This window comes from Rhinolophus hipposideros (assembly GCF_964194185.1).
Source record: "Rhinolophus hipposideros genome assembly, chromosome: 16".
NCBI lineage: Eukaryota > Metazoa > Chordata > Mammalia > Chiroptera > Rhinolophidae > Rhinolophus > Rhinolophus hipposideros.
In genome coordinates, this window is record NC_138062.1 from 56,564,568 (window position 1) to 56,586,528 (window position 21,961).

General features: G+C 42.5%; 1 protein-coding gene across 1 annotated transcript in view; it reads right to left on the bottom strand.

The window, feature by feature from the left end:
- ADGRE1 (adhesion G protein-coupled receptor E1) overlaps nucleotides 1-21,961 on the bottom strand; it is a 55,473-nt gene that overhangs the window by 21,349 nt on the left and 12,163 nt on the right. The window contains exons 4-12 of the mRNA XM_081076273.1: nucleotides 18,655-18,810; nucleotides 18,415-18,534; nucleotides 16,065-16,211; nucleotides 12,084-12,233; nucleotides 10,014-10,154; nucleotides 9,781-9,927; nucleotides 8,580-8,668; nucleotides 4,465-4,548; nucleotides 343-520 (exon numbers count right to left, since the gene is read on the bottom strand). Coding sequence (XP_080932399.1) covers nucleotides 343-520; nucleotides 4,465-4,548; nucleotides 8,580-8,668; nucleotides 9,781-9,927; nucleotides 10,014-10,154; nucleotides 12,084-12,233; nucleotides 16,065-16,211; nucleotides 18,415-18,534; nucleotides 18,655-18,810 — 1,212 coding nt within the window. The remainder of the gene's footprint in view (nucleotides 1-342; nucleotides 521-4,464; nucleotides 4,549-8,579; nucleotides 8,669-9,780; nucleotides 9,928-10,013; nucleotides 10,155-12,083; nucleotides 12,234-16,064; nucleotides 16,212-18,414; nucleotides 18,535-18,654; nucleotides 18,811-21,961) is intronic.

Here is a 21,961-nt window from a genome sequence, read left to right on the forward strand (position 1 = left end):
CCTGCCACCAGAGCAAAGGGAAAGGAAGCTCTGGAAGGTCTCACACTGGCAACTATTCCATTCACAACTCAGAACTATCACAAAATCCCACCTAACTCCAAGCCAGAAAGTACCATTCCACAATAGGCCCAGAAGAGAAAGCTGGAAATATTTGAACACAGCAAATGACTCGCAATACATAGGAGATGTTGTTAATATGATTAGACTTGCTTCGCTGTGAGTTCAGAGGTTTGAAACAGTTGGGGAAATGGTAGATGGGAAAGCCATGGAGAATCACATTGCTAAAGTCACCCCTCAGAATCAGCACCCAGGTGTGACCTTGCCATGAAGGATACAGCCTACCCAAGTGTTCCATCTGAATAATCTGACTGCCATTCGCTGAGGGTTTCAGAAGAGCTGCCAGCGTGGTGCTCTCCATGCTCTCCAGTAAGACTGTGGCCAAGGCGGATTTCTCGTCTTTGGTGAGGTTGGACCACATGGATATTTGTTCAAGCACAGAGGCAAATCTCTCAGCCATACTCTGCAAGGAAAATGGTGTTTTCATGCACACTTGCTCTCACTTTCTATCTCTCTCTCTCTCTGTCTTTTTCCCCCTCTCTCTTCTTCTCTGTCTCTCATCAGTGAAATAGTAGCTGTCCTCTCTCTTTCATCAAGAGAGTGTGTTGACAGTCTAGACAAATGAAGAATTAAAAGGGCATCCTGAATGCAGATTGGTGCAGCCACCATGGAAGGCAGTGTGGAGGCTCCTCAAAAGTTAAGAATAGAATTACCATATGACCCAGCAATCCCTCTCCTGGATATTTACCCCCCAAATCTGAAAACATTTATCCGATAAAATATATGTGCTCTGATGGTCACTGCAGCTTTATTTACGGTGGCCAAGACATGGAAACAACCAAAGTGTTCTTCAATAGATGAATGGATAGAGAAGATGTAGTAGATATACACAATGGAATACTCTGCCACAAGAAAAGATAAAATAGTGCCATTTCCAACAACATGGATGGATCTTGAGATTATTATGCTAAGTGAAATAAGTTAGACAGAAAAAAGCAGAGAACCATATGATTTCACTGATATGTGGTATACAAACCAAAAACAACAAAAAAACAAGACAAACAACTGAAAGAACAAAAACTCAGACATGGACAATAGTTTAGGGATTACCAGAGGGTAAGGGGATAAGGGGGAGAGGGGCTCTAGAAGAGGGTAAACAGGGTCTAATATATGGTGATGGAAAGAGAACTGACTCTTGGTGATGAACACACAGTGCGAGATATAGATAATGTCTTACAGAATTATACACCTGAAATCTATGTAACTTTACTAAAAATAGTCGCCCCAAGAAACTTTAATTTAAAGGAGAAAAAAAGAAAGCAGTCAGACAGAAAAAGTCAAGAACCATACGCTTTCACTGATATGTGGGATATAAAATTGAAAGCAACAAAGGAACAAGACAAACAAATAAAGAAACAAAAACTCATAGACACAGACAATAGTTTAGTGGTTACCAGAGGGTAAAGGGGAAGAGAGGTGGGAGATGAGGGTAAAGGGGATCAAATATATGGTGATGGAAGGAGAACTGACTCTGGGTGGTAAACAGAATATGTGATATATAGATGATGTATTACAGAATTGTACACTTGAAACCTAAGTAACTTTATTAATCATTGTCACCCCAATAAACTTTAATTAAAAAAAAAAGACCAGAAGAAAAAGAAAAGAAAGAGGGTAGCCACTCAGCCTCTTTTTCTTGATTCAAGAGGCCCCATTGGAGCAGCCTTTATGGCTGCAATGTCAGCGCCTGTAACAGAATAAATTCCACATACCCTTTGATGTAGAAATTTCCCTTCCAGGAATTAATCCATCCAAAAATACTTAAAAATTGTGCAAGGATCTTGCTCAGTGATGCACATTTCAGTCTGATTTGTGATAGCAAGTCAGAGAGCCTAAATGTCCATCAGATTGGTTAAGTAAATGATGGAAGTAGGTCATGGGATAGTATGCAGATGTTAATAAAAGAATTACATAGTATACCTATATTACTTAGTGAGCAAAAAGGCCCATGAGCTATTTTTAAGTAAAGCACATTATAGAATGACATGTATATGTTATCTCATTTAGTTTAAAAAACAACTACTTTAAAATTTTATATTTATGGTATTTATGTTTCTGGCACATAAAATAAAAATAACTAACACTATGAGCCACTTGGGTTATATATTAACTTATTTAATTTTAGGAAGAGAGCTATGACAGTCTGTTATTATTTCCATTTTTGGATGGGGAAACAAAGACACATACCTAGCAGAAACAAGCTTTGACCCTTGGCAGTCTGGAATCAGAGGCTAAACCCTTAATCACTGCTCTAAACTTCTCATAGTAGGTGCTCAATAAATGGCTTCCATGTCTTTGTGTGTCTGATACATGCATTCACAAAGTAAAAAGGTATGGAAAGCTGTACATCTAAATGCTAACATTCGTTATGTCTGAGGAATAGAGTTAAGAAAATAATAGCAATAATAATAATAGTAATAATAACGTTGATGCTTTCCCTATTATTGATTATTGTTAATAAATTGACTATAAAATGTGACTGAACCCCCCCCCCCAAAAAAAATGAAAAGAATTCACAACCTACTAAATGCAAGGAAGAAATTGATTGAATTCAGTCAGACAGTGAAGAACATTAACTGAAACCTTAGCAAGGATACTAATTTCTATTTATCCAAATTAGGTGATAAAAAGATGAAAAAAATTTCAATACAGTCTGGGGGTAAGGGTGAAACTCAAGATATGTTTGTCTAGAAGAAACAGGGTACACTGAGTTCTGTAACTATTTCCCAACTAAAAGGCAGGAGTTTGGGATCCCTCCCCACTGACATAACAGAAAAATCTCAACTGTGTTCAATTTAGAAGGTTTTGTAATCTTTGGCTTAATCTGGAAAACTGTGGTTTGAAGGGTTTGGGACAATCTGACACATTAGAGAAGCTACCAATTAGCCACATGACTTCATTGTAAAAAGCAACTAGACTTGTGATTTTAATATGAATGATTTAAGAGAGCGTGGGTGTATGGAACTTTTAAACATCTGGATTATTATATTTGTACATTTGATTGACTGGATTCATGAACTCCTTAAGTGTCTAGTGAACTTGACTTCAGGTTTATAAATTTTCTCATTAGGTACTTGAAGTTTGGAGGGAAATAACATTTGTAAACGTAGTATAAAATATTTCAGGAAATTTAACTAAATTTGTAAAAAGAGTTCATCATTTATGGAAGTTTAATCTAAAAACCCTATGAATGCATGTACATTTCATGAATAAGTATGTTATACTAATACATTAATTTTAAATTATGCAAATTACAAATGAAAGCATTATTCTTATTTTCATACCAAAAAAAACCAGAATTTATAAATAAAATGACAAAATCCATTAGTCCAATTTAAAAATGTAAGAAAAACTAGGTTTTAAATCTATAGTTATAATTACCCAGTAATCCCACTCTTAGGTCATACCCTAGAGAAATAAAAATTCAGGTGTACAACTACACGAAAACCGCACATCAATGTTTGTAGCAGTTTTACTAATAATCACCAAAACTTGGGGTGGGGGTGGGCCGATGAAGAAATGCTGTTAAAGTGAAAATAATTCAAATATCCTTCAAAAATGATGGACAATCTATGGTCCATCCAGACAATGGAATATTACTCAGCCATGAAAAGAAGGCTGACACTTGTTACAGTGGATGGACCTTGAACACACGGTGCTCGTGAGAGAAGCCCAACAGACGAGGCCTCACAGTGTGTGGTTCCATGTATGTGGAATGTCCAGAACAGGCACGTCCACAGAGACAGAAAATAGATTAGTGGTTTCCAGGGGTTTGGAGAGGGAGGATGAGGAGAGCTGCTTATGTAGTTTTCTTCTGGGGTGATGAGAATGTTCTGGAACTACAAGGGTGATGGCTGCTCAACATGGTGAATGTACTAAATGTCGCTAATGGTTACCAAAACAAGACATGGGATTATTGACAAACACAAAATCGATGACTCAAAGGTATTATGTTGAATGAACAAAGCCAGACTCAAAGGACCATATACTGTGTGATTCCTTTTATGTAACGTTCTTAAAAAGACAAAACTATAATGACAGAACAGATCAGGGGTGAGTGGTGGAAGGAGTAGGTGGCTATACAGGGAAAGTTCCAGGGAGTTTGAGGTGGGAGAGATGGAACTGTTCTGTATTCTGATTGGATACACCAATCTATTCAGGTACTGATAAAACTCCTAAAATTGCACAGAAAAGGGCAATTTTACTCTATGTTAATTTTTAAAACTTTACAACTGTCATAAATTAAATGCTAACTCATAACTCATTAATTATAAACAGGACTTTCTGCACCCAAAATATTCCAAGATGTTCGAAACACAAAACAATGACAAAAAACGTCGTCGTTACCTCCAGGGAAACAGCGGTGGTTCTGTTTGCACAGACCTCACCCAGAATGCTGAGGATGGTATTGATCAGTGCACAAAACGGAACCTGTGCCCAGAGGGAAGAGCGTTAATGAGCATTGGTCTATTTCTCCTGCAAGCATGCAATGTACACACTAGGCCACAAAGCCCAGCGAATGGGTGGCTGAGCGCCTGAGGTGGCAGGAAACTCTAGAATTCTTAGGTAAATAAAAATTAACCATTTGAGGGCCGGCCCGGTGGCTCAGGCGGTTGGAGCTCCGTGCTCCTAACTCCAAAGGCTGCCAGTTCGATTCCCACAAGGGCCAGTGGGCTCTCAACCACAAGGTTGCCAGTTCAACTCCTCGAGTCCCTCAAGGGATGGTGGGCAGCACCCCCTGCAACTAAGATTGAACACGGCACCTTGAGCTGAGTTGCCTCCCGGATGGCTCAGTTGGTTGGAATGCGGGCTCTCAACCCCAAGGTTGCCAGTTAGACTTCCACAAAGAATGGTGGGCTGCGCCCCTTGCAACTTGCAACGGCAACTGGACCTGTAGCTGAGCTGCGCCCTCACAACTAAGATTGAAAGGACAACAACTTGACTTGGAAAAAAGTCCTGGAAGTACACACTGTTCCCCAATAAAGTTCTGTTCACCTTCCCCAAATAAAATCTTTAAAAAAAAATTAACTATGTGATCAGAATTGGAAACACAGCACCTTTCTCTTCCATTAATAAAAAAAGTCAAACATAAACACAGAATTAAAACTATTTAGTGGGGTAAAAAGATGGGGAAATACATGGAAAAAAAAATCAGTGTCTAAATGGAATACTATTTAGCCACAAAAAGGAGTAGGTGCTGACACTCGCTACAGCGTGGATGGACCTTGAACACACAGTGCTCAGTGAGAGAAGCCACACACACAAGGCCACACAGTGTGTGATTCCATTTATGTGAAATGTCCAGAATAAGCAAATCTATGGAGATAGAAAATAGATTAGTGTTTACCGGGGTCTGGGGGAAGGAATGGACAGGAACCCTGTATCTAACTTAATAGGTACAGGGTTTCTCTTGGGGACAATGAGAATGCTTTGGAGATAGAGGTGATGGTCACACACCATTGTGAGTGTACTAAATGCCCCAGAATTGTTGTGAAATTTTCCCAAAGCCCAGAGACCAAAGAGAGAGGTTGATGGGTTCCCAATGGGCCTGGCCTCTTAGGGTGGCCTTAACCTCCAGTACTTGGAAACGAAATTCCTCCACTAATGCCTGTAATGTCTTTCCCAGGAGAATAGCCATTCCCAAAATATTTTTCTAAATTGGGGAAATGAACAGTAAATAGGGGTGATGGGAAGGCATCCTATTTGGATGGGTAATAAAACTTTTACTCATACTGCTTTTCCCCATACCCATCCATGGCAGCCCAGGATGCCCCAAATTTTTTAGGGTTGCTATGTATGAGGGTGGCTTGCATCTATATTCACAAGGGTAAAGGTTTTCCCTTTGTTTCAGGGGAATCAATATATTGTGATTTCTGTGTGAGGCCTCTAGTTGCTCCCATCACCCTTACTTGCGGGTGACCTTGGCCCCACCGCTAGTCTTGGGGAACTGGAGGAACGCAGCGGGTAAAGTGCTGGACTGGGGACCAGGGCTCTGTCTCATTTTTGGCAGTGACCAGAGGGGCCAAAGAGAGAGGCCAGAATTGGTGGTCACAGCGTAACTTTTTCTGTAGTTCCACGAGAAGTGCATCAGGCCGTCTGTCCTTCCTAAGGGGTCCCACTTGTTACTAAATCATGCCACCTCCATTTACAGGTGACACAGATGGGCCCCTTATGTTTAGATTTACTCTTTGGGGTACGGACACCCTGGAGTCTCCTTTTTAGTCACAAGGCAGACCCAATTTCAGCCCTGCTCAGTTTCACCTAAATCTGCCATGGACTTCCCCGGCCTACCCTCACCCCACATCAATCACCTTGCCTGAATATCGGACTTAAAAGGAAAATTAAAGGGCCATACCACTCTTTGGAGGCTGCCTGCAAAAGGTGATTGTTCTTAACTGCAGTAAACACAACATTGTGAGCCTCTCAAACACCTGGACTTAAATAGCTTGTCTCATTCCTACTTTCAGCAACAAAGCTTGAACTTCCTCTATGGACTTCCAGAGACTGGCTTGTCCCCAGAGGTCTTCATTTGGCCAGGCCCCCAACATCTCCATTATTATCCAATCCATTAAAAAAATGATCTCCAAGCATATATTGCCTTAGGCCCATGTGAATGGTGATATTACTCATTTTTTCTCCTTCAGGCTGGGAGAGAGAGATACTGGTGGCCCCTGGGGCCCAAACCCTCATCATCCAAGTTGAAAGGCTTTCTCAAGGCTTTTGTTGAAATTTACATGCAATGTCTAGCAATTCGGCAGGGGAATATTCTGATGGTTGAAGTTTCCTGTACAGGACCTTTCCTTACCACAACAGGCCAGATGATTCTCAGCGAGCAAACGCTCCCGTCTAGCCTGTGTTTCCCGGGGTCCCCGTACACATGTGGTGGGCACAAACATCCAACATAGGGGCTACCACTCCCCACAGAGGTTGATGGTCAACCTAGGATGTCCCCCAAGAAGCTTCTCACCCCTTTCCCATTTCCCAGGTTTCCAGGCTAGCTCACCGATTGTGAGCTAAATTTCCTGGGGCCAAGAGACTGAAAGAGGTTGACAACTCCAGTATGACACCGTGTCTCCCCGAAAATAAGGCCTAGCTGGACAATCAGCTCTAATGCATTTTTTGGAGCAAAACTTAATATAAGACTCGGTATTATATTATATTATATTATACCCGGTATTATATTATATTATACCCGGTATATATCATATCATATCATATCATATCATATCATATCATATCATATCATATCATATCATATCATATATGGTCTTATAGTAAAATAAGACCAGGTCTTATATTAATTTTTGCTCTAAAAGACGCATTAGAGCTGCTTGTCTGGCTAGGTCTTATTTTCGGGGAAACACGGCATCAAGAGTTTGTTTATTATGGGAACTTATGGACAGAAGCAGCATCTGTGGGCAGCAGTGAGATGACAGATGTCAGAAAGGGAGTGGAATTTGATACATACAGCCTCCAAGAACAAAGGTGGCTTGTAGCCAGTGATACCGCTTGTTAAGGGCTGTAGCTCCAAAGCAGGAAACAACTTAATGGGCCCTCCTATCTATGCAAGAACATTCCTTTCAGGTGACACAGGCCCACCCCTTCTGGGGTGAATCTGTGGTCAGCTTGCTTCCTTTGACAGCATGGGTCATGTTAAGTACCAGTAATCATTTTGCCTAACAATTGTATACTTTACAATGGCTAAAATAGTGAGGTTTTTTTTGTTTTTCTTTTTAACGTGTATTTCACCACAAAAAATTTAAAAATAATAATAATAATGGTCCAAAGTGCATTGGAATTCCAAAACTAAATTACCATGAACTGGTACGATTTAATGGAGTGACATCAATTCCTGAAGATGCTCATGGAGACTACTCATTGCATCAACTTCATTAGAGAATCAGGACATCCACATTCCCCTTTGCCTAGCCTGGGAGCTGTGTATCACCCACCCCATATCATACACATATGGCACCAACATCTTCACTGGTAGTGAGACTCCAACATCTTTTCTTCTTTTAGTAAAAGAATCCCCAAGTTTTAAATAGGCAAATGTCCTCCCTTTTTGGCTTTCTTTGTAGCTAAGTGTGACCAGGTGACTAATTTCTGGCTAATGAGCTGTAATCAGAAGTGATACTGGGTCATACTTTTAAAGGGAAGGACAGTGCCTTTCACTTCCCCTTCTCCCCTGTCCACCAACTGGAATGCAGACGTGATGGCAGGGGCTGCAGCAGCCATCTTGGACCACAGTGAGGGGGTCTTGTGTTAATGATGGCAGAGAAATTTAGGGAGCTATTATATTAGCTCTCAGCAGCTTACACTCAGACCATTACAAAGAGAAAAAATAAACTACTGTCTGATTTAGGCCACTTATTTTTGCCTTTGTTGAAGGTGCAAACAATCTCCTACCTAAGTGATTTCTAGGAAAACTTCAAGAGCTAGAAACCTTCAAAAATACTTACATGTTCAGTCCCTGCTGCTGCTCCCCCTCGGCATAGCAGGTCCCATTCATTGTTGGGTATCACATCTTCTTTACACTTGAAGGGAACCCCTAGGAAGAAAACAAAAGCAACCAAATCAGACTCCAGCACAGCAAGATATGACTAAACGCAAGTCTGATTCCATCACCCCCTGCTTAAAATCCATCCATTGCTATATTATGCAATGGTGGAAATAAATGAACTACACATTACAATATCAGGGACTCTGAGATGTTTTATAAAGCTTCAAAGCAAACAAAATCAAGCAAGGTATTGTTTAGAGATATATGTGGGGGAAAGGGATGGTACTTTTTGAAGGGGATTTATAAACACAACATTCCAAGCAGTTCCCTCTCAGGAGTAGACAAGGATATGGAATGGGGAAGAAGCATGCAAGACATACAACGACATTAAAGCTATTCTACTTGTGTTGGCAAGGGCCTCAGATATATTCATTTTGTTATTGTACTTAATTGCCTCCATATAAGTTACCTACATATTTAATGTCTAAAATAATCCATAATTTAAAAAATTTAAACCTCTCATGGTTCCTCATTGTCCCCAGCAAAAAGACCCCAAAATTCTCTGCATGGCTCATAATGTCCTGCAGAACCTGACCTCTGCCCACCTCCTCAGATACAGCTAATGCCATTTCCCCTTGCCCTTCCCCTGCATTAGTCTCAGGGCCTATGCATATGCTATAACCTGGAACACTGTGAGCTCCACTCTTCCTCTGGATAATTCCTGCTTTCCATCAAGCTTCAGCTTAAAAGCACTTGCCCAGAGCATATGAAATATCCCATTAGTCATCCCAAAATGTGCTTCAATTTTTCAATGGTTGCACTCATTGTGGTCATTAATTATGTGTGTGCTTTCTACTTTCTTCCCTAGACTATAAGCTACATGAGGGAAAATATCACTTCCATCATATCCAGGACTGAATCCTCAGTACCTAGTGCAGGGGCCTGTCTGATTAATTATCAAATTAATAGATGCTCCAAAAATAATTTATTGAATGAGTGAATTAATGAATGAGTAAATGAATGAATGAATGAATGAATGAAGAGAGAATGTGTGGGTGATATGAAAGTATGAAGAGAATCCAGAGGTTGGGTACAATGAGGATTTTACAGCCAAAGCAAGACACATATTCCATTGCCAAGACACACAAGGAGATTATTACGTTTGCAGCTGAAGTTGCCATATTTCCAAGAGCCTTCTGGATTGGGATGAAAGCCCACAATGCAGCCACAGCTGTAGGAGCCCAGGGCATTAATGCAGACAGAATTGGGACCACATGGTGATGGATCTTGGACACACTCATCAATATCTGCAAAGAACTCAAGAATATCAAACAACCCAAAGGGAACAAGGAGATACTTTTTTCCAAGAATGTCCAGACAACCCTCTGCTCACCTCTACATTTAACCTCTTGGTCTGTGAAGTTCAGCCATCCATTGCTTGATACATAGCCAGGCTGACAGGTACAAAAGTAGCTCCCGGGGGTGTTGATGCATTTTGCATTGAGAGGGCACATATCCAAGCACTCATCAACATCTGTGGAGTAGAGAATAGGTGGGAGGCAGAGTTGGCCAACAACCCAATAAAATGCTTCCCCTTCAGAAGCGTAAAGCTGTCACTAGAACAATGGCAGCCCAATCATGGACTACATTTCCCAGAACCCTCTGCATCTAGGTGGGGCCATGTGACTAGTCTTCACTATGGAACATGAAAGAGTATGACATTTATCACTTCTGGGACAAGGTGGTCAAGAGTGGGTGTGCCTTCTCTCTCTCTCCCTACCGCTGGCTGGGACCAGGGATTGCAAGTTCCTAAGGGATAGAAGAACCAAGACTGGACCCCTATACCACCTTGTGGATGAAAACTGCCCATTGACCAAGTATATCTATATTGGATTACTATGAGAGTATGAAATTTCTATTATGTTAAGCTAGTGGTTCTCAACTGAGGGCAATTTGCCTCCCAAGAAACATTGGGCAATGTTCTGGAGATATTTTTGGTTGCCATAACTAGGAGAGGGGGTGGGGTGCTACTGAGATCTAACGGACAGAGGCCAAAGATACTGCCAAACATCCTATGATGCACAGGACAGCAACCCAAAACAAAGAGCCATCAGCCCAAAATGTCAATAATGCAAAGGCTGAGAAACCCTGGCCTTACAAATACCGAGTGATGTCAGGTCACTGTGGCAACACGGGGTTACCTCTCCCCTTGAAGGTTTCTGAGCCACAGAGTATACATGGAAGCGAACATTCTAGAAAAAATCATTAGGAGGGAGGAAAGAACAAAATCTTTCATATTTCTATGTCAACTCACAAAACAGGAGGAACAAACAGGCAACATTCACTAGTCATTAGCATATGGTCCACTGCACTGGGCATTACCATGGTAAGTCGGGACAAGAAATCTTTGTAATATGAATGTAGACTAATTTGGAGTCAACAGAGGACATGAAAATGGCCCATGGTTGAAAGATATGGAGAATTGGTTTTTCTCTTGGTATCATAGAAAACATCTCAAACTGGGGAGTGAGCTCGCCACTTCCAGACATATTTAAGCATTGACTAGGCGAGCTCTTGTCAGAAATAGCACAAATAGAAATTTATATTTTGCATATGGAGCTGAATTAGGTGCATGGTTTTCAAAATTTTTGGCTGAGGAAACCTTTCTTCATGGGAAATGAAAGCTGAATAGGTAAGACAAATAAAAGAGGTGGTAATTTGACTGAAAGGGAGGTGGAAGTCCATGGTTTTGTTTTCTTGCCCTTGATGCAGATTCTGAATAGGTTCCTAGGAGCCTTTAGAGCTGTATTAATTTCTTTAAGGTCCCTTTCAACTTTATCACCCCCTTTTTTCTGCTTCTAACAATGTCAGCAGCTAGTGAAGATCAATAAGAAGAAATAGAACATTTCTAGTGAAAAGAAGCATAAATTTCCCCTGGGACTGAGGGATAGAAAAATGCGTTCTGCAGTGTAGTAGATACTCCAAGGACAGCCTGCATCAACTCTTGCACTTACTGTATACACATGCTGCTCTCCCAGCAAGATCGGGAGTTTATTTCTTCTCCCTCTGAACTTAGGCTGGCCCTGTGACTATGACCAATAGAATGTGGTAGAAGTAACATTCTGGGACTTCCAAGCCCAGGCCTTATGAGGATTGGCATTTCTTTCTTTCTCTTTAAGCTTTCCTTCTTGGAAACCAGTTGCCATGCTATCAGGAAACCCAAGCAGCCATGTAGAAATGCCATGGTGTAAACTGGGGGGGCCAACTAAGCTCCCAGCCAGAGACCAGCACCAACTACTAGCTACGTAAGTGAGGCCATTTCAGACCTGCTGGCCATCCTAGTGCCCCACGTAGTCAACCCATAAGATTATGAGCAAAAACAAAGGGTTGTTTTTATAAGTTACTACATTTCAGGGTTGTTTGACATCCATTGAGAAGTCCTTTGCACGGCTGGGAGACTTACCTGTACATTTGATTGCCTCCGGTTGCTTGGGAGTCCACAAATCAGATGAAAAGAACCCAGGCAGGCAAGAGCAACTATATTCTCCAGGAATGTTGGTGCAGATGGAACTGGAACCACAAAGAGTTGAGTTTCTGGAACACTCATCCACATCTAAGCAGAAAGTTGGTCTAAGTCAAAGGGATGAAGGAGGCGGAGTCTGCAGCAACAGTTCACACCCCACCAGTGAGAAAAGTCACTGGGTTCCCCTGGCTCCCAGCTCCCCTTCTTACACGTATTTCCACTGCTATGGAAAGGAAGTGCTGAGGCATATTTATGACCCACACAAAGCTTCTGATGAGGCTCCCCACATCTTAGGGTAAAACTCAAACTCCTCATGAGAACATGTGAGACCCTGAGGGTCTGCTCCCAGCTAAGCTCACTTACCTCATCTTCTCTTTCTAATCCCTTGTAACTCGTAATCCAGATTCATTGTTTACCTGTAAATTCGTTAAGCCTTATTCTTTCTCACCTGTGTTTCCTCAGCCTCAAATTCACTCCCTTCTTTCCCTGGTGAACTTCAATTCCTTGCCAAGGAATCACTATGTTATTAATAATAACAACTAAGTGGCATCGTGGTAGAGGGCTGGAGCGTGTGGACATCTTGGGTTCAAAACCTAGCTCTGTCCCTTATCAGCTGTGTGTTACTGGGTACTATGGACTGAATTTTGTCCCCCCAATTTCATATGTTGAAACCCTAACCCCCAACCGGATAGCATTTAGACCTGAGGCCTTTGGAAGGTAATTAGGTTTATATGATGTCATGAGGGTGCGTCCCCCTTGACAGGATTAGTTCCCTTAGAAGAGGAAGAAGAGACACAAGAGTCCTCTCTCTCTCTTTCTCTGTCTCTTTCTCTCTCTCGCTCCCTCTCTCCCTGTGAGGCCACAACAAGAAGGCAGTCATCTGCAAGCCATGAAGAGAGTCCTCACTAGAAACCAACCATGCCAGTACCCTGATCTAGATTTCTAGCCTCCAGAACTGTGAGAGGTAAATGTCTGTTGTTTAAGCCCCCCAGTCTTTGGTATTTTCTTTACTGAGCTGACTAATACACTGGACAAGAGAATTTATCCATGTGTCTCAGTTTTCTATCTGTCAAGTGGGGATAATAGCAGGACCCACCCCATAAGGTTGTTCAGGGGATTCAATAAGGTGACATCTGTAAAGTGCTGAGAACAGAATTTGGGGCATAGCAATGACTATGGAAGGATTTGTTAACTAAAATTAAAAATTAACTGTTAAGATGTTGAGCTTTCTTTGTGGGAGGTGCTGAGGTCGATCCCTTACAGTCATCAGCTCAATGAATGCTCAGAGCAGCCCTATGAGGTGCATATTAACATTATTCCCATTTTTCAGAGGAGGAAACTGAGGCTTCAAAATTGTACACCATCACATAGCTCATGAAAGGCCCAATGAGGATTTAAATCCAGGTCCTGTCTGGCTCTGGAATGTTTAGATGACACTTTCCCAGGGTGCCCTGAGTCTCAAAGTCTGGAAATATGATGATAAAATTGACGTCTGACCCATGCATGCCCACCCTGAGTGGCCAGAGGCTGCAGCCTGACTTGGAGGCAGAATAGCAACATTGGTTGGAAGCATAGAGTGTGAAGTCACATCTAGGCACAGTTCAGATCTGACTATCCTAGCTCCTGTCCATTTGACATTGGGAGAGTGATTTCACCACAATGGAGGCTCTTTTTCCTCATCTCTAAAATGAGAATAGGGTTTACAGTCAAGATGGCAGAGTAGGTAAATGCTCTGCTTGCATCCTATCATGACCACTTCAAAATTACAACTAAACTACAGAAAAACCATCATTGAGAATCGCCTAAATTCTAACTGAATGGAAGTCCTAAGACTGAGGAAATACAGAAGAAGCCATGTTGAGACTGGTAGGAGAGATGGAGATGCTGGTCCCCATCCCCATCTGGGGCAGTTAAAAATCAGGAGGGATATCTCAGCTGCAAAGGTCTCCCTGAGGAGCAAGGCGGCCCACCCCATACCAGGTTCCCCAGTCAAAGTTTCCAGTGCCGAAAAGAGAAGTCCGCATAACTTCTGGCTGTGAAAACCAGCAGAGATTGTGACTGATTGAGGTGGAGGGCAGCTGGAGTTCCAGGTGCTCCTCCTAAAGAGACTGTGAATGGAGTTACTCACTGATGGACTAAGAAGCTCTAAGCTTCAGCACCGGGGCAATAGCTTGAGGGGTGCCAGGAACACGTGGCTGAATTGTTTAGCTTCAGGGCGAGAGAGGGAGGGGCAGCTCTCTTAGATAGCAGGGCTGGCAGAAGCTACAGTTGTTTTGTTGAGCCCTCCCCCCACTCACCCTGCAGATGCAGGCAGCCACCATATCTGAGTCTCCATCAACCTGACTAACATCCTAGTGATTCTCTGAAACCCTGCACCACCCAAAATGCTGGCTCATTCAAGCCGCTTCCAGTGAATTTTGAATACAAATGGCCTGTCTTGACTCATGCTACAGACTTTCTTAAAATCTCTCAAAGGTTCACAAACCCCAAACAAGCAGCAGCTGTCTTCATTGTGCCCCATAACTCTTGCTAAGCATCCCGAAGCCTAGTACGTGTGCCAGCAGGCCTTGGTTTGCAGATTAGCCTTTCCCAGGCACCTCCAAGCCCAGCATGGGTGGAAGACATCTGTGGATCACCTTGTGGCTCATGTCAGGTGACCCCGGGCAGTGCACAGGCAGAGGCTGAACTTGGCCTGTGGTGGGGCCCTTCCCAGGAGTCCTCAGCCAGCACTCCTGGTGGCTCGCTTTGGAATATGCCAGAGCACCACTAGCCTACCTCCACCGATGACACACCCAAAGGGCAGACTGAGCAGGCAGCAGAGCCCTGCCAAAGTGAATCCTTCTCCATAGGCAAGATTTCATTCTTATTTTTATGGCTGAGTAATGGATGGACCTAGTGGATATTAGGCTAAGTGAAGTAAGTCAGAGAGAGCTTGACTTATACGGGAAACCTAAAGAACAAAATGAATGAAAAAAACAAAACAATAAATGAAGAACAAAATAAATGAACCAACAAAACAAAAACAGGCTCACAGTTACAGAGAACATTTTGATGGTTGTCGGAGGGGCGGGGGGCTGGAGGGCTGGGTGAAAAAGATGTAAGGATTAACAAGTACAAACTGATAGTCACAAAATAGTCATGGGGATGTAGAGAATATAGTTAATTCTACTGTAACAACTATGTATGGTGTCAGCTGGGTACTAGATTTATCAGGGTGATTGCTTTATAAGTTATATAAATGCATAATCAGTATGTTGTACACCTGAAACTAATATAATATTGCATGTCAACGGTAATTGAAAAATAAAATATTACTAAAAAAATAAACAAAATGGGTATAAAATGTCACCAATACTATCAGGTTGTTGGGAGGACTGAAGGAGCTCACATGTGAAAGAGCTTATTGCCTTGGCTGAGATCCTGCCTCCAGGCCTTTGTACTGGCTGTTCACTCCTCCTGGAACATGCTTCCCCAGATACCCAATATCTCACTCCCTCACTTCGTTCAGATCTTTTCTCAAATATCAACTTTTCAGGGTGGCCTTTCCTTGGTGAAAATTAGAACCCCAGCACTCTTGATCTGCCTTTCCTGCCTTATTTGTCTTCATCTCCTTTAACTATCTCTGACACATTTACTTTGTTTGTTATCCGTCTCCCTCCCCACTAGATGATAAGTTACAGGTGAACAAATATTTTTTCCTGTGTGTTTCCCCACTGTATCCACCATCCCTAGAAGAGTGCCCACGTCTTGTAGGTGCTCAGAGGTGTTTGATGAATGAGTGAATGAATGAATGATTACTGGCTTCAGCTTTGCAGATGAGGGATTTGAATGCAGTCAAGATCCACCCGACTCCTCCTCCACCGCTGCTGTCTTTTTGCAAACCGATTTGGACCTGAGTCCTCCACAGACCCCTTCACCTACCTTCACATGTCCCTTCTGGGACGTGGAAACTAATGTTTCCAGTGCTGGATTCAAATCCTGGGTTGCAGACACAAGAGTAGCTTCCAAAACTGTTGCGGCAAGTTGCATTCTCCGGGCAAGCTCTGGGATTGGCACATTCATTCACATCTGGTGAGTGGAAATGAAAACCCGGGTCCAGGCAAGTGAGGAACTGAGGACAGGAGATTGCACACAGGAGATCTACTCTACACGTCCTTAACATATGGCACACAGTGTTGCCGCTCCCCAATACCCGTGTGCTCCCCTTCTTCCTAGCCTCCCTTGCAATGAGGTGTGTCCAAGAGAATAAATTCTGGCCAACAGTATGTGAGCAAAAGGGTGACAAATTGTTTCACAGCATAATGACCATAGATTGCAGAAGTGTTCATGGTCTTTTACTCCTCCCAGTACCCACACCTTGGATGTGGATTGTGCAATGCAATGCCACTCTTCTCTTTAAGATGTGGAGTTTGGTTTCTCACCCCTTGAATCTAGCTGCCCCTATGACGTGCGTTGGCCAATAGAATGCAACAGAAGTGATATGGTGTCAGTTTCAAACTTAGCCTGCTAGAGGCTTGTTTGCTTCTGCTCATTCTTGGGGCTTCTGCCATATGACCAAGCCCTAGACTGGCCTAATGAAGAATGAAAGACAATGTGGAAGAGAGATGGTTCATCCCAGATGAGCCCCAGATATGTAAGACAGCCCAGCCAAGATCAGCAAACTGACCCCCAGCTGACCGTAGACTCACGAACAAGCCCACTTAAGACCCAAAGAACTGACCAGCAGAGGCCAACCTCAGCTGCTAAGGCATGGAATTGAGAGTTAAATAAATGGTGGTTGTTTTTAGTCACTGACTTTCAGGGTGATTTGTTAGTCAGCCACAGCTAACTGCTGCAAGTGGATTACAGAAACCAGAGATGACTTTCAATATCTCTGACTCCAAGCCAAGGGGATATGATGAGGTTTGATCACTCCATGCTTTGCTTAATGAAGGCACCCTCTAAGAATGAACCTGGGGAATACCAGGCTGTACCAGACTCAGGAGGATGGAGCCCTGTCTCCAGGTGAGAAAATTCTGGCTGCATTGTGGGGGATGTGTTCAAGGGGGCAAGACTGGAGACAGGGAGAGAGTGCTGCAACAAGGGTGATGCTTGGACCAAAGATGGAGAAGAGTGGAGAGATGCAAGGCCTATTTAGCAGGTCAGCTCCCCAAGACAGGATGACTGATTTAATATGGAAGGGGAGGGAGGATTGCGGCTAACTCTCAGGTCTTAATTCAAATACCTTTTAGGAGAAAGTCCTGAAGTTTGGGTCTCCCTAGGACAGAGTTTCTCGCCCTTAGCACTACTGACATTTGGGACGGGATCGTTTTTATAGATGCAGCTGTGAACAAAACCAACTCCATCTCTGTGCCTGGATTTCATTTCATTTTTAGTTTTCATGCAGTGACCAACTTCACTGTCCTTAGCAAACTCATCAAAGCCTTCTCATTGATGGTTATCTGTGTCCTTAAAATGTAGCCATAAGTATTTTTGTTAGTAATGGCCGGAATGGCATGACAACCGACATAAATATCCAACTGATAATAATATTGATTATAAGCAATCCTTGATCACAAGACCACCAGGAGGTACAGCCCATGGTACTACTTCATGCTTTGCCCCTTTGTCTTGTCAATTATTAATACCAAGTGTACTATAAAAAAGTACAGTATCAGGGGTCTGGTAGCGGAGAATAATCTGCACAAAACTGCTGGGTGGTCTGTTCCATTCCGACCCAATCTTCCGTAAGTAGATTACCCCATAATAAATTCTGTTATATTCTATGGAGTTGCCTTCATAGTTCTTAGGTCTGAAGATGCCTTCTCGTTACGGTGGCCGTTACATTCTTTCCCCCATGTCAGACAATGTTTTATTGTGGGGAGGCTGCCCTGTGCATTGTAGGCTGTTTAGCCACATCTTTGGCCTCTACCCATTAGATGACAGTAGGACACACAACCCCACCCCCACCACCACCTGTGACAATCAAAAACATCTCAGGATGTGGCCAATGTCCTCTGAGAGAAAGATCACTCTACAGAGAGGTTCCCACCCCGCCCCACACTCTCAAGTACTGTCTGACGCACTGCTTAACTCATAGGAGGCTCTCAACAGGAATTCAAATCCCACATTTTCCACTTTAAAACTCTGTGTCCTTGAGCAAATTAATTCACCTCTCTTAGCCTCAATTTTCTGATTCCTAAAATGAGGCTCATCATCCCTACTACATAGGATCATCAAATGAAGTGATTCTTCATAAGTAGGTGAATAAAAAAGAGCAGGTTCTCTATACCTTCACAGCTGGCGTTGTTAATGATGAATCCATTTGGGCACTGGCAACTGTAGCTTCCCAAAGAGTTGACACACTCAAAATGCTCTGGGCAGACCCCACTGTTGAGGCATTCATCGATGTCTGAGGAGCAGTGAAGGAGAGTGAGCAGACAAAAAATTGGCTGTCTAAGGTTAGAAACACATTTTCCCAACTCAATGGTAGCTGTCCACCAAAGACTCATATAGAGCCTGGAAACATTACCTGTACAGGAGAAATGACCTGGCTTTCCCAGGCTCCAGTTATCGCCAGTGGGGGAAGAGAAACCAGGTGAGCAGCTGCATCTGTACCTCCCTGGCAGGTTTTTGCAGACTGAATTGGGACCACATTGTTGGGGTCTTTGAGAACATTCATCTACATCTGGACACAGAAAGAGTCATAGTTACAAATTTGCCTCATTTTGTGTAAAAGCTTTTTGCATTTTCCAAAGATGGTTGTAACAATTCCATATTCAATGTGAATTTGGGACTCCTTCCATCATGCAGTGGGGCCTATACCCTCCCCGTGAATCTGAGCATGCTTGTGACTGTCGTGGAAGTGACATTAGGTCATTAAAATATCATGCATTTCCACCTTGTTGTCTTGAGACGCTCATTCCTGGAATTTAGCTGTCATATTGTGAGGAAGCCCAACCAGCCATGACAAAGCAGCCCACTTTGGGGGTAACTAAGACCTACAGCCCATAGTCCTGGTGAAGCAGCCAGTCAACAGCCAGCCATGTGACACAAGCTTGCCAGCCATGTGACTGGGTCCCCTTCAAAGTGGATCCTCTAACCCCCACATGAGCCAACTAAACTGACACCATGTGGGACAGAGACAAGCCATTCTCACTAAACTCAGCCCAAACTGGAGATTCATTTATGAGCAAAACAAGTGATTGTTGTTGGTTTATGCACTAAGTTTGCAGGTGGTCTGTTACCCAGTAAAGTATACCTTGCAAAGCCATCTCTAGGAATTTACTCATGAAAGAAGCTCCCATAGAATCATGCAGTTACGGTACCATGGGTTGGTCTTCCCTAAGTCCCTTTCAGCCCTGCTCCGGCAAGTCACTCTAAATAACCACTTGCTATGTAATTATCATGCAAATAAAACTTCAAGCCAAGTCTCTTACAGCTCTCTCCCAGCAAACTGGACCTCTCCTAGAGAGAAATCTGGAGCTGACAATGTACACCAAGATAAGATCACAGGGATCTTCATTCCAGATTTGCTTGAAGTTGCAAAACGTTAGAAACAACCTAAATGTCTATCAATAACAGGCTGATTAAATTTGGAGTTGACATAAAGAATAAGGTAACATGTTCCTCAATTCAACAAACATCTATTGAATACTCATAATGTATCAGGCACTGTACTGGAGGTCAAAGACAGAGTGGACAGAATCTTGGCTGTAGTATCCATCATTTTCTAGATGAGGAATGTTGATTTTACCCCAAATTTAAAAAGCAGTGCCCACCAGCACTAACTGAGCTCACTGAATATCCCATGAACTCTAGCCCAAAGGAGGATGTTTGGGGCTTCCTGGGAACCACAATGATAGGAATGAATTATCTCATTCAGCAAACTACTGCCCATAGGTCAAATTCAGCTCACCGCTTGTTTGTGTAAATAAAGTTTTATTGGAACACAGCCACATCCATTCATTTATGTATCATCTATGGCTGCTTTTGCAAAAGAGCTGGAGTGTTGAGTAGTTATGACAGTGATCATACGGCCTAAAACCTCCAAAATATTTATTATCTGGCCCCTGTACAGAAAAAGCTTGCAGACCCCTGATCCTAGTCAGAGGCACAGACAAATCTGTGCTGTCAAGAGGAGCATTGGGTAAAGTGCTGCAATAAACATAGGAGTGCATACAGATTTTTGAATTGGAGTTTTGGAATTCTCCGGGTAGATGCCTAGGAGTGGAATTACTGGATCATAGGGTAGTTCCATTTTCAGATTCCTGAGATACCTCCATATTGTTTTCCATAGTGGCTGCACTAATCTGCAGTCCCACCAACAGTGCACTAGCGTTCCCTTTTCTCCACAAAATCTTTACAACATTATAGAATACCTTCCCCAAATTAATTTTCAAAAAAACCCTGAGGCCATCTTGTGGTTACCAGCTGCTTCCAAATCCCTTCACCTTTCCCCTTATCCCCAACCCCCTCCCACACACCCATCTAACCACTCTCGGTTTTTTCTCTGCGTCCCCAAAACTGTCTCTGATTAGTTCATTCACATAGTCTTTTCTTTAGATTCCATATATAAGTGAGATCATATGGTACTTGTCTTTCTCTTTCTGACTTATTTCACTTAACATAATGTTCTCTAGATCCATCCATGTTGCTGCAAATGATAAGATTTCTTTCTTCTTTATGGCTGCGTAATACTCCATTGTATAAATGTACCACATGCGTCCTATTTGGGAGACCACCTCAGGGATACTGTGGATACCTGATTATGGCATTGTACACCAGAAGCTAAACATTAATGAATGCCAACTATAATTTTATATATATAATGTGATGGTTCAGTGTGAGGTCGGAGGGATAGTGGATGGGGGGAGGGGGGTTCACAGTATGAGGGATATAAATGATGAACGTCTAAGTATTACCTTGTTTTGTACACCTGAAACTAATAAATAAATAAATTAATTTAAAAAAAAGAAAGAGGAGCATTGGGGCCTAAATAAAAGAAAGGCAGACAAACAACTTAGCTCAATCTGGGAATTATTTGAGTTTATATTATTTATGTTAATAGTAGCTCTCAGGACCTTACACATGCGCCTAACACATGTGCCTAACACACTACAAACATTATTGCACTTAATCTTCCCAACTATTGTTGGTGATGGGTGCTCTTAGACATTTTACAGATGGAAACACTGAGGCTTAGAAAGATTAAATACATTTCTCCAACACCTCACAACTAGAGTGTGACAAATAGGTAACGTGTTTGAGAGACTGCCATTAGTGTCAGAAGACCTGGGTTTGAATTCCAGTTCAACTGAGTGACCCTAAACAAGTCACTTCAGCTCTCTAAGCCTTAGTTTCCTCACCTGTACAATGGAGAGCATCTCACTGTTACACTGGATTTCATGTGAAAATGCACCTAAAGCCCTTCACTCGGGGCCTAGCACGTAAAAAATGTTAGAATTCTTATTTTCTGCATGGAGAGGCAACAAGAAGGAGGGTCCCCAAAATAAAATCAACGGTTATTTCTGGATATTGAAAAAAATGACATGATTTTTATTTTTTATTTTCATTGCAATGCTAGTCTCATTGGAAACTTTAGTGACCAAGAATCATTTCAATGATAAAGAAAGGGAGGTAGGGGTGAGAAGAAAGAAAGAAAGAAAGAAAGAAAGAAAGAAAGAAAGAAAGAAAGAAAGAAGGAAGGAAGGAAGGAAGGAAGGAAGGAAGGAAGGAAGGAAGGAAGGAAGGAAGGAAATAGCGTTTGGGTAGAGAGTCAAAGTACCTGCATCTGACAGTTTCCACCTGATTTTCTATCAAATGATGAAGGATTTTGA